The following is a 13577-nucleotide window of genomic DNA, read 5'->3' on the forward strand; positions in this document are numbered from 1 at the left end:
GAGCAGCATTTTCCTCACTTTGTTATGAGCACGGCTGTTCAGGTCTAAGAACAAGTCCCTGTCCTGGGTTTGTCTGTTTACACACATGCCTGATATCTCACTCAAGCATAGACGTGTGGCTGTAGCCTCAGAGATAAGGCGAGGGCTGGAGCTAAGAGAATATGTCAAATGAATATCCTTTTTTAGTGGTCAGATTGTAGCTTTTCATTGAATCTTGTTTTGCTCTAAAACAGCCTTTTTAAATAGACTCAAACGTCACAGTCCTGAAAAATGCACATCTCCAAATCCTCGGCAGGGTCAGTGGTATTTATTAAAAACTGTACTGTAACATTCTGCATATTTAAATGATGTTTTGGTGGAGTTATACCGACAACAAACACAGCCTATCATGTTGCCTGCAGGGCTTGTTTGCTGCTGCTGCTCTGCCAGAGAACTGTGCAGCACTGGAGGTGAGATAAGTATGCCAGGAACAACAGCCCTACTATTCCCTCTCCGCTTAGTGGTGGCCTGGTCTGAACCCTTCAAAACATCCACTCACTATAAGCTCCCTACCAACTCTTGAGACAACAGCGGGGGCGGGGGGGGGGGGTGCTGCTGCAGTGTTCTCTTATACGTCAAGAACAATGAGGATGATACCGGGCAGAAAAAGGGAGAATGGAAAAAGAAGAACGAGGGAGACAGAACTAAAGAGCGAGCAGGCGAGGAGACAGGGAAAACTGGGGAGATGTTGAAGAGGGAGGATGAAAAGGCACCTGACAGAATAGATGAAGACAGACACGTGACGTGAGAGGCATTTGAGGACTGAGGCGTGTGCTCACCAGGCTGGAGGCCTGCAGGATCTTGGAGCGGAAAGGCACGATGGCACACAGCACAGACAGGAACCAGAAGATGAAGAGGACCCCTGAGGACTGAACCCCGCGTAACCTCTCAAACTGGATCAGAAACGTGGCCAACAGCTGAGAGAGAAGTGGGGGGGGGAGGTGGATTAAGTTAGAATGCTGAGGTCAGGTAAGGTGAGCCACAGTCTGAGTGGGTCAGTCTGTCATGTCGACTGTTTCACCATCAGACAGCAGCAGGACGGTTTTACCTGACGTCCCCCAGAGAGGACTACAGAGGAGCTCTCCTCAGAGACACCAGAAACATCACAGCATTACTCTGACAGAAAATCATGTAGTGACAAAAAGCAAGAAAATTATACTTTGTTTTGAATGTTCTTTCAATACTGCAATTTACAAGAAAACAAAGAGACGCTCACATAAAGACATAAACGTAGTGGTTAAACGAATCAAGTAAGATCATGTGCAGAGAAGTAATGTTTCAGTTTCTGCTCATGCTGCCGGCCTGAATTAATTAAGCTGATATTTTTAGTCTAACGTTGTAAAACGTGACGCTTTATAAGGATTACATTCGGGATCAAATGAGGTCTCTGAATGGATTTGGAGCAAATAGGCTGCAGCAGAGCTTTACACGGGACTCCCGGTCCGTCTCTGATCAGCTGCGGTCCGGCTCCATGCTCTCTCGTCCGTCAACACCCACCGGTTGCGTTTTCAGAACGCAGCACGGAGCAGGACCTCCGGACAGTTGCAGTCATGTGACCGAGGTTTTCCAGCGGTTATCACTGAATCAAGGATTCTCCTCCTCCTCTCCTCATCCATGTTGTCTTTCTGGTCCTCTGAAAACCTCTGACCTGTTGACTCCAGGCCTGGCTCTGCTCATCATGACTTTGGTTTGTTGTTGTAGTTAAGTGAAATACAATCTGGTGATAACACAGAGTGTTTGATTCTGAAAATTATAAAAATAGAAGTCTTGTGTATCTGATCCGGAGGACTCTGACCTGCTGGATCAGAAACACAGCTGGAACACAGCGGAGCGGATCCAGTGGAAGTTCACACATTGACTAGAATCTGGTGAGATCAGATCTGGTGCTGGGACGGATCGGAGACGGACCGGACACAGATCTGGTAGAAATTGGCCGTTACAGATTCACACTAGCTCGACAGCAGTTACAGTGGGGCAAAAAAGTATTTAGTGAGCCACTGATTTTGCAAGTTCTCCCACTTAGAAAGATGAGAGAGGTCTGTAATTTTCATCAGAGGTACACTTCAACTATGAGAGACAACATGAGAAAAAAAATCCAGGAAATCACATTGTAGGATTTTTAAATGTATTTGTAAATTATGGTGGAAAATAAGTATTTGGTCACCCACAAACGAGCAAGATTTCTGTCTCTCACAGACCTGTAACTTCTCCTTTAAGAAGCTCTTCTGTCCTCCACTCGTTACCTGTATTAATGGCACCTGTTTGAACTGGTTATCTGTATAAAAGACACCTGTCCACAGCCTCAAACACTCAGACTCCAAACTCAACCATGGCCAAGACCAAAGAGCTATCCAAGGACACCAGGAAGAAAATTGTGGACCTGCACCAGGCTGGGAAGAGTAAATCTATAATAGGCAAGCAGGTTGGTGTGAATAAATCAACTGTGGGAGCAATTGTAAGAAAATGGAAGACATACTAGACCATAGATAATCTCCCTCAATCTGGGGCCCCACGCAAGATCTCATCCGTGGAGTCAAAATGATCATGAAAACAGTGAGCAAAAATCCCAGAACTACACGGAGGGACCTGATGAATGACCTGCAGAGAGCTGGGACCAAAGTAACAAAGGCTACCATCAGTAACACACTACGCCGAGAGGGACTCAAATCCTGCAGCACCAGGCGTGTCCCCCTGCTTAAGCCAGTACATGTCCAGGCCCGTCTGAAGTTTGCCAGAGAGCATATGGATGATCCAGAAGAGGATTGGGAGAATATCATGTGGTCAGATGAAACCAAAATAGAACTTTTTGGTAAAAACTCAACTCGTTGTGTTTGGAGGAAGAAGAATGCTGAGTTGCATCCCAAGAACACCATACCTACTGTGAAGCATGGGGGTGGAAACCTCATGCTTTGGGGCTGTTTTTCTGCAAAGGGGACAGGACGACTGATCCGTGTTAAGGGAAGAATGAACGGGGCCATGTATCGTGAGATTTTAAGCCAAAACCTCCTTCCATCAGTGAGAGCATTGAAGATGGAGCATGGCTGGGTCTTCCAGCATGACAATGAACCCAAACACACCGCTCGGGCAACGAAGGAGTGGCTCTGTAAAAAGCATTTCAAGGTCCTGGAGTGGCCTAGCCAGTCTCCAGACCTCAACCCCATAGAAAATTTGTGGAGGGAGTTGAAAGTCCGTGTTGCCCAGCGACAGCCCCAAAACATCACTGCTCTAGAGGAGATCTGCATGGAGGAATGGGCCAAAATACCAGCTACAGTGTGTGCAAACCTGGTGAAGACTTACAGGAAACGTTTGACCTCTGTCATTGCCAACAAAGGTTATGTTACAAAGTATTGAGTTGAACTTTTGTTATTGACCAAATACTTATTTTCCACCATCATTTACAAATAAATTCTTTAAAAATCCTACAATGTGATTTCCAGGATTTTTTTTCTCATTTTGTCTCTCATAGTTGAAGTGTACCTCTGATGAAAATTACAGACCTCTCTCATCTTTCTAAGAGGGAGAACTTGCAAAATCAGTGGCTGACTAAATACTTTTTTGCCCCACTGTATGTTGAGTTCAGCATTTCCAATATGGATCCCGCCGACGATTAGCTTCAAAACAGAGCTTCAGAAACAGATGGGTGACGTCACAGAGACAACGTTCATTAGTTATACAGTGTATGTTCAAAACACGAGTTAAGATGGCAATTTTATAAAATGTGCTGCTGATGAATACCATCAAAAAATCAGACACATGGGGAAACTGTGGGGGGCATGGCGGGACACACTGGCATGTATAAAAGATTCTTAATTTGGAGAGAAAGCATGTGTGCACATTGTCACTTTTTGGTCCTTTGTTTATCAGATATTACGTTTTATCCAAATGTAACCCGTCACAATGTTTACAGTAAAAAGTCTGTTCTCAACAACAGTCTGATGTTCTGATGTTTTACTGTAAAACTGTGTGCCGGCTGGTTTGCGTGGTAAGAAGCCGGATAAGCCTTTATTTGGGATTTTCCCAATTTCATCTCTTCTGAACATTGTGACAGCTCTTTTCAAATCTGTCAGGACCGGACCAGAGGACCACCCTCGAGCCACAACACCAGGGTGGCAGAATGACTTCAGTAATTAATGTGAGATTTTCAGAACATTGTTCTCTCATTACTCACACCCCCGTTCACTCGTCTGAACCTACTATCCACAAACTCAGCAGAAATGTTCATTGTGGAAACTTCTAAAGCTTCTTAGAAAGTTCTGTGAGGTTTACTCAAAAGTTCCGTTTTCAAACAGTTTGAGAATTTCATTACTTTACAAAGCTTTTGACTTTACATCTGCTGCTGTGGGACCTTTTTATAAACACTGGGCCTCATTCACTAACAGGTTCTTCAGATTGTTCTAAAACTTCCTCTTCAAACGGTTCCTAAGAGAAGTCTACATCTGATTCATGCTAATCTTAAACAGCAGGATTGTTCTAACCTGTGTTCTTTAATTGATGAATGCCATGTCCTCATAAGTTTGAAGCCCGTGCTCCATGTTCCTAATTAGCATATAGGCCCCTTAAATGCCCAATGTAAGGGTGTGACACTGCAGTGCCACACCATAGACTGTATAAATAATGGACGTAGTATCTGTGACGTCACCAATATGTTTCTGAAGCACTGTTTTGAAGCCAATCGTCAGCAGCAGCCATATTGGAAATGTTGAACTCAATCTAACTTCTTTCGAGCGAGTGTGACGTAAAGAAGCGGGCTTTGAGCCCCCTCATTAACAGCTACAGTGTTTCCACCTGTCAGTCAAGTCAGCTGTGAAAAACTCATAATCTTAATATCTTTGAAATTGCCGTGTTATGAAAAATTCACCCCCGTTCAGTGTGTGTCGATTGAGAAATGAGCTATCCAGACTACACTTGTTTTTTGAACCAGGCTGTAAACATGTTTATTTCTGCTGTAAAGATCGTCTTCTTTGAATGGGTGTGTTTGTGGTTTCCGGTACTTCAGGAGTCAGCCTCAAGTGGACGCTTGATGAAGTGGAATTTTTTAAACTTTCGCATTGGACTCAATTCTCGCAGCCAGAGGTTGCTGCTTGGTCAGCACCCAGTTGTGCGTCAAAGTGCTCTTTGATTTTGTTCTTCGCTACGAACAAATCCCAGATAAGCAAACTTTGATGAAAGTCAGAGTCTTCTTAAAAACTTTGCGAGTGGGTTTTAAGAACGAATTAGTTCTTAAGAACAGTCGGTGAGTGAGGCCCGGTGATTCTTTGCCAGCTCACATCCTGCAGCAATCGAGTGTTTCAATTTCAGCTGCAGTCGGGCAGTTTGTCTCTTCCTTTCCGTGCTAATCAGAAAGTCTTCTGTTATTGCACCGCTGACAAAAACATCGTTGTTCAGTGAAAGTAAAGCCTGAGCTCTGACTGCACGTGAACTATCTAACCCTGGATCACCACGTTCAGTTAGGTTTGGACAAAAAACAGACAGTCATCATGCACAGAGAAGGGGAGCGTCTCTTTCCTGAGAAACAGGAACCAGGTTGAGTATCTGTATTTACACAGGCTCTGGTCAGACCTCTGCTCTTACTGGACAAGTTGTACTTTCTATGAACTGGTGTTTTCTTAGTTAACCAGTCAATATTTAACGCCATAAATAGTGTGTTTTAATCAACACTCATATTCACGCCATCATAATATAAAGGGCAGATTTCATTCAACCCCTTTAAATCTACATCTACAATCTCTCCTCTGTATCTTCAGATAAATGTTGTGTTTATTTGGTATCATTCTATTCAGAGGATGTTATCAGCAGTGAAAGAGGCCGGCTCACAGACACTATCTTTCATCAGAGTGTGTCCTCAGATAACATCTCTGAAGCGTGCGTTATGCATCCTCTTGTATTTGTATATGTAAAAAAATTGTTTGTATAATTCCACAGTAAAATCTATATTTGACTCGGAGTCTCGACTTATTCAAAATTAACTGATAAAGGGTATGAAAGCTGCACGCGTGATTGTTGCACAAGGTTACGTCTAACAGAAACACACACTCTATTCTTCACAGGCCCGTGCAGTTCTTGTTATTAGAGGGAAATATGCTCACCATGGTCATGCCAAGAACCAGCGGGGTGATGAAGTAAATTGGCGGCTGGCTGTGCCCCTGCCGCAGCTCGTGGAATGTGTAGAAGAGATCTGTCCAGCACACAATCCACAACAACAAACCAAACACCTGAAAGCAAACACAGAGAGAGAGAGGAGGGCGTGAAGGGAAAGAACAGACGTTAAAGACTGCAAAAACAAAAGAATAAAGAGGGATGATTGAAAGACTGATAACACATCTCTACACTGCAGGGTGGGGCCAGTCCTGTTCTCCTTTCTCATTGTCAAAAAACCAGTAGGATCAATATTGACAGATCCAGCACCAGTGGGCTGTATTTCCCTAAGTTAGTGTCTCGGCTGGTACCAGAAACAAGGACTGTACTGGTCCAGTGCTCAATACATTTAAAGTACAGTGGTCCAAAAAAGATGTTTAGCATGTACAACCATCACAAGCGATATCACAGAGACCAGAGACCAGAGAGATTCTGAACCAGAACAAAGACCTGCTGACATCCGTCTAATTTGAATTTACACACAGCTTATCAAGTATCGATTATTTAGGGATGTAAATTTCAAGTATTTTCCGTGATCGATCTTTGGAAATGTTAAAGATCAATTATCAATTAATCATTAAAAAAAACATAAACGTTTTCCATGTCAAAAACAATGACTAATGTGTTTTTTTCCCCTGAATCAAATACTACGGATACTATTGAGGTGTTCATATCGTTAAACACTGAATATAAACATGTGGAGCAGGCTAGTAATCTCTGCGGACATACAGTCATTTTCTGTCTACTCGTTCTTATTGAGAAAAATAAGCATGTGAACTTGGTCAGGTGTCAGCTGGGAGCACAACCGGGTCACGCTGAGCTGAGGGCTGCGGCTGAGTGACAGGTCTCCATGAGCACTTCTTTTGTCAGCCACCGGACTGATTATGACCCGTGTGCACTCCTGGCTGACACCTGACCGTGTTCACATGCTTATATTTCTAAATAAAAACATAATAATTTTAAACAGCAGGATTGTTCTAACCTGTGTTCTTTAATTGATGAATTCCATGTCCTCATAAGTATGAAGCTTTTGCTCCATGTTCCTAATTAGCATTTAAGCCCCTTAAATGCCCATATAAGGGTGTGACACTGCAGTGCCACACCATAGAGTGTATAAATAATGGACGTAGTATCTGTGACTTTACCCATCTGTTTCTGAAGCGCTGTTTTGAAGCCAAACGTCGGCGGGAGCCATATTGGAAATGTTGAACTCAACCTAACTTCTGTCGAGCCAGTGTGACGTAAAGAGGTGGCTTTTAGCCTCCTCGTTAACAGCTACAGTGTTCCCGCCTGTCAATCAAGTCAGCTGTGCCTCTCGTTATGGAAAACTCGTAATAGTAATATCTTTGAAATTGACGCATTATGAAAATATTCACAGTGTGAGCCGATCGAGAAATGAGCTCGGACTACACTCATTTTTTGTACCAGGCTGTAAACATGTTTATTTCTGCTGGGAGTGCAACCGGGTCACGCTCAGCTGAGGGCTGCGGCTGAGTGACAGGTCTCCACGAGCGCTTCTTTTCTCCGCCACCAGACTGATTATGATCCGGTTGCGCTCCCGGCTGACACCTGACCGCGTTCACATGCTTATTTTTCTCAATAAGAACGAGTAGACAGAAAACTGGACACTGTGAGTCTGAAACATGTTTCTGTTCAGTTCTCTTGTTGCAGTAAATCCACATGTTTTAGCCTGAGTCTTCACTTTATATGACTGTATGTCCGTGGTAGGGATGTCAACAATTAATCAAGTATCGATTAAATGATTGTTAAGAACTTACTTGAGCACATTTTTTTGTTTAGTTTTTCTCTTACGTGGAACAAACAGCATGTGGTCTCATACTTCGTTCAGCTATCAGGGAGGTGTTTTAAGTTTAAAGCATGTTTCAATGTGAATCAGCTGACTGAAGGTGTTGCTCACAGCAGAGACGCTCAGCTGGGGGCTGAGTGACAGGTCTCCACGAGCGCTTCTTTTCTCCACCGTTGGACTGATTCTGACCCGGTTGCGCTCCCGGCTGACATCTGACCGAGTTCACATGATTATTTTTCTCAATAAGAACGAGGAGACAGAAAACTGGACACTGTGAGTCTTACTGTATGTCTGCAGAGATCATGAGCCTGCTCCACATGTTGATATTCAGTGTGTTTAACATTTTGTACACCTCAATACGATCCGCAGATATTCAATACTGTCAGTTATATACATTGTGTCATGAAGGAAAATTTGATTCAGGGGAAAAAACGCATTTGGTATTGTTTTTGAGATGGAAAACGTTTACCCTTTTTTTAATGATACACGATGATTGATTGTTAACATTTCCAAAGATCAATCTCAGACAATACTTGAAATTTATATTCCTAGTCCGCATAGGTTATTTTTATGAGCCTGCTCCACATGTTGATATTCAGCGCATTTAACATTTTGTACGGCTCAATACAATCCAAAGCTATTCAACACTGTCAGTTACATGTGTTATGTTGACCCCCTGATTTAGGATGGAAAATGTATTTGGAATTGATTTTGACGCAAGAAAACTTGTGTTTTTTTAATGATGAATTAATAATTGATGTCAATGTTTCCAAAGATCGATCATGGAGATGAATTAAAATTGGCTTCCCTACACCAGACCAATCAGCAGCATAGTGTTGCTGTCCCAGAGAGCAATGGTTCTTTACATCCTTATGAGCTTGTGGAGCAAAAGGTGTGTGACATGGAAACACATTTGCAAGCCTCACATATGGCTCTGTTCCCACCTAATGGCTCCGCCTTTAAACGGACTATCACGGGCCTTTGTAACACCTGTCACCACCTCCGCTGCAGGCTTTAAGTCAGAGTAATTTTTCCCCGCCTCCTTGACTTTAACACAGAGGGCGAGGCATAAAACAGGTGTAAGTATTGAGTTCAACACGATGAAATACTAACTCACTGTTTTGAATCTGTTCATTATGGACATCATGATGTAGCCTCTGTTGTTCCTCTTCAGATAGAAGATGTAGATGGGACTGACAGCCCACAGGTAGATGCACGGCAGCCATGACAGGACAGAAAGCTGGAAACACTCTGGAAGGTCGGGCCGATCTGTGTGGAGCGTCTGATTGGCTACCTGGAAGAACAGAAAGTGGGGAAAAAGCACTTTAGCTCACAGTCCTGCATCATCCCATATCAAAACAAACCCCAGACTGCGCTCTGTGACACAAGCATCCAAACACACCACCCACACATACACAACCTCGTCAGAGCAGATGCTTTCCCTCAGCTGAAATATGTAAACGGTGGGAGAACAGTTTCTCGTCTCTACCCTCAGAGGGGGAGGAGAAGCATGAGGAAACTTGTGCAACAGTGCAAGAGTGGAACTCAAATTCCAAGATTACCAGGTCTCCAAAGAACATCTAAGAAGCAGCTTAAAGGGTCAGAGCTGCAGGGCCTGAAGTTATTCCACTAACCTTTATTTACTACTTACAGCAGTGTTCATTTTAGCAGCTATTTTAGATTTAGTCTTAGTCCTTGGAGGACAATGCAGGTTAGTTTCAGTCACATTTTAGTCTTTTCAGCCCTTTATAGTTTTAGTCTTGTTTTAGTCTAGTTTAAAGCTGGGGTTGGTAATCAGATTTAGATCCACTTTTTGTCATACTGGTTAAAATGATCTTTATGTCCCTGATGGCAATCAATACATAATGTGTTCTTAAAAAAGAGCGAAGAAAAGCTGCTATCTACAGCCGGAGTAAACCTGGGAAAACAGTAACCAATCAGCCTTTTTTGGGTGCCAAAATTTTAAACCATTGAAATCCTGTCCTGCTGTTCTGCCCGCCTCCTGCGCGTACATTTCCCCGGCGTGCACTCCGAGTCTCGGTCTCCTGCCTTTGCTTCCCCTGACTCTACTGACTGCCCCTCTCGCCTGACCTCGGGCCTGTCCCCTCTGACCCGATGAGGTGCTTTGCTCAGGACTGTAGTCCAGATCAGAGTCTAAAAAGCTCTCACCACGGGGGCTCTGACAAGCAGAAGAATGAATGACATTTACTAAGTCCTACAGAAAATGTAGATGTACTGTAGCGTCCGTCCGGACGCTGTAGTGATGACGAGCCGATTCGTGAACACGTTGAGTTTTAATAACCGGTCACTGTCGGCCGTGATCACGCCAACCAACAAAACAACAATCAATGTTTGAATGAATGAAGAACTTCTCCTCTTGTCTCTCCTCTCTCCAGCTCGCACACTCTACACCTCTCCTGATGCCTTCACTGACTGTCAACACTGTAGGAATTAAGAGCATCTACACTGAACACGTTTAACAAACAGTAGAGTTGTTACAGTATTATATATGGGTTATAACTTTTCTCCTGACATCGTGTCACCAGTACAACTGGATAATGCTAGAATGATAGTTGTGAGTACTAACAGCAGCCATGTTTGTTTGTGTTTTTAACTTTCCCTATGATAATGTTATGGTGAGGACCGGTTTTGAATCAGTCACCATCATATGGTCGCAAGTCAGCGGCGCTCGTGCATGTGAGCGGGGGGGGGGGGCGTCGTTTTGGAGGAGCTCTGAGGGAGGAGGGGAGGGGTTAGACGGAGTCCTGAGGACATGCTACATTCAAATTCATGCTTGTTTTCCGAGACTGCCAACCCAAGCTTTAAGTCGACGGAAACTCAAACATTTTAGTCTTTGATTTCAGCCAGAACATTTTCAGTCTTTGAAATAATTCATGCAGTTGATCAGATACTGATATCAGGGTTGTACCAAGTGTTCAAATCGTCAACAGTTCACTCTTTGAACACTTTTGCTTGTGTAATATCTTAAGTTAAATAAGTCAGCCTGTCACTGTGACTGTATTTTGATTCTCTTGATTCCCAGAAAAATGCCATGAAAGGACTGTATTGCACATTTACGACAGTCCTTGAATGCACCTGCAGTGACAGGTGCACTGGACAGTCAGTCAGTTCACGGCACTCTGAAATGCATCTGCATCTTTCAACAAGGAGTTGATCAAAACTTACTAAATGTGTCTGATGGATCACCAAATGGAGCTTTTTACAGTAATAGCGGCAAAAAAAGCAAACATCAAATATTAAACAGACGTCCCCCGGTTGTGTTTTTATCACTAACTCACACCGGGGGGTAAAAATCATCAATGAAGAAGAGACAGATGAATGGAGGTGAGGAGAGCTGGTTCATAAAGCACACCTGCTGCAGGTAGAGACCAAGCTAACTCTGCGCCCCTCAAATACTAGCTCAGCCTGTCACAGGAATGAATCGCTTGTATCTTTAAAGATTAGACACACAGCGGGGGAAACATGGATTTTGAATGTCCGGTGGTTGGCCAGTAATGTTTTCGTCCCGTCATCGTCTCGTCAACAAAATCAAAACATGCGTTCATCAGACTTTTTATTATCAGTGAAGCACTTCAGCTCATAAAAGTCCTGTTTTGTTCATGAAAATTGAGTCGTTGAACATTCATGGTCATAATTCTGGTTAACGAAATTAACACTGACTGACAGGTGACAAAGCTGCAGCGGGAGCTCTTCCAGACTAAATATAAAACACTCCATGAATCAGTGTTTTAGGTAGGAGCACATGGAGATGGGAATGAGAGCATGTGGCAGAGTGAAGCGCACAGCTATCAGCTTCTTCAGGGGGTAAATATTGAACCACGTATAACCCCTGACTTTAATCCAGAAACTGTTAACACAATGAAGGGACACTTTCAGTTGTTAACACTACACTCACTTAGAAAGTCGGTATTATTGTGTTGTATGAGAATGATTCATGAGATGGAACAATCCTTTGAAGAGGTCAGGAAACAGCATTGACTCACTTCCTGAAATGATCTGTTTATTTCTCTGTCCAGTCGTGTTTCAGTCAGTTGTAGGCGAACATGCCGGGAAACACCCACAGAGAATAAAGTCATCAGTTTACAGGAAGAATGGGAATGAAGCCGAGTCTTAGATCAGATCCTTTCCCTCGAGGTAAAGGTGACTGCTGAGTGATTTACTCACAGAACATGAAACACAGTGAACCTGCACACTCTGGTCGACATTTCTGAGAGGCTTTGAGGCAGAGCTCACCATCCCCCCTCCTCCTTAATGCAGTGCAAAGTAGACCTGAATGTTGTATCTGATAATTATATGTCAAGGAAATATTCATGCTGTAACAACAGGGTTTTCTTAAAGCAGCTTTCAGTCAGCAAATGGAATCTTGATCCAACTAAATGCTCAGCTTACTGGAATATCCTCAATTGATTGGGGTAATTGGATTGGAGCAGCTTTTACATGAAACAGTGACATAAAAACAAATAAACAGAGCAGTATAGCTTCAGTATGGAACACAATCTTAACTATTTCATGACTAACGGGATGATTCATAAGCACACTTCATGACACAGTAAGGAGCCTCAGTGTGTCAATGAAGTTAAAAACCTATGGAGCATTTAGTCATCTACTTGTAGATAAAGGGCGATTAATAGAGCGATTTGGAAACAGTACCGCCACCACATTGTTTCAATTGCATTTAAGACAAATTAGGGTCATGGATTTAGCCTAATGGTTAAATTGCACGCCCATATAGCGCTTATATTTATATATATAGCAGTTTGATTCCGCCCTGCAGCCTCTTTCCCGATGTCATTCCCCCACTCTCTCTCCCAGTTTCCTGCTCTATCCACGGTCATCTCCTGTCTGAAGAAAGGTGTAAAAGCCCAAAAAATCTAACTTTAAAAAATGAATTAATCAAGTGCTGTCCTTGGAAAATGGTGTGCAGTTCTTGTTTTACAGCTTATAACTTTGATGTCAAATCTCGCCACGCTCTAGGATTCTGAGAACTCATGGCACTAGATCTCGTCACACCCCCTACTGCCTATCATGACCTAAAGATTCAGAGAATCTGGAGAAATCTGAACACAAGGGACAAACAAGGCCAGAAACCAATACTGCACAGCAAAAATTTGGAGAGTTGAAATGTCAGGGTTAGATATTCCAGAATTGATTTTAACTCCCAAAGTGAAGTTTGAAGTATTTCTGATTTAAATGGTGTTCAGTGTTGGAGTTATTTGACAGTGTTGATCCATCTGTGTTAACAAAACTCTACATACAGTCAATCTAAGCTCCGCCCAGGTCTCCCACACATTTCACTTTGTGGGAGGGAAAAACAGAGACAAGCTGGCTCATTTTTCTCCTTTCATGCAGTTTTAGACGGTAAGTTGAATTAAAGCTGGAGTTGGTAATCAGATTTAGATACACTTTTTGTTATACTGGTTAAAATGATCTTTATGTCCTGATGGCAATCAATACATAATGTGTTCTTAAAAAAAAGCAAAGAAAAGCTGCTATCTACAGCCGGAGTAAACCTGGGAAAACACCAACCAATCACCATTTTTGGGCGCCAAAATTTTAAACCCTTCAAATCCCGTCC

General features: G+C 43.0%; 1 protein-coding gene across 2 annotated transcripts in view; it reads right to left on the minus strand.

Moving 5' to 3' along the window:
- abcc3 (ATP-binding cassette, sub-family C (CFTR/MRP), member 3) overlaps nucleotides 1–13577 on the minus strand; it is a 98928-nt gene that overhangs the window by 62773 nt on the left and 22578 nt on the right. For both annotated transcript variants that reach the window (XM_034708698.1, XM_034708697.1), the window contains exons 2-4: nucleotides 9099–9275; nucleotides 6126–6251; nucleotides 819–956 (exon numbers count right to left, since the gene is read on the minus strand). In XM_034708698.1, coding sequence (XP_034564589.1) covers nucleotides 819–956; nucleotides 6126–6251; nucleotides 9099–9275 — 441 coding nt within the window. The remainder of the gene's footprint in view (nucleotides 1–818; nucleotides 957–6125; nucleotides 6252–9098; nucleotides 9276–13577) is intronic.

The sequence above is a fragment of the Notolabrus celidotus genome, chromosome 18 (genome assembly GCF_009762535.1).
Source record: "Notolabrus celidotus isolate fNotCel1 chromosome 18, fNotCel1.pri, whole genome shotgun sequence".
Lineage (NCBI taxonomy): Eukaryota > Metazoa > Chordata > Actinopteri > Labriformes > Labridae > Notolabrus > Notolabrus celidotus.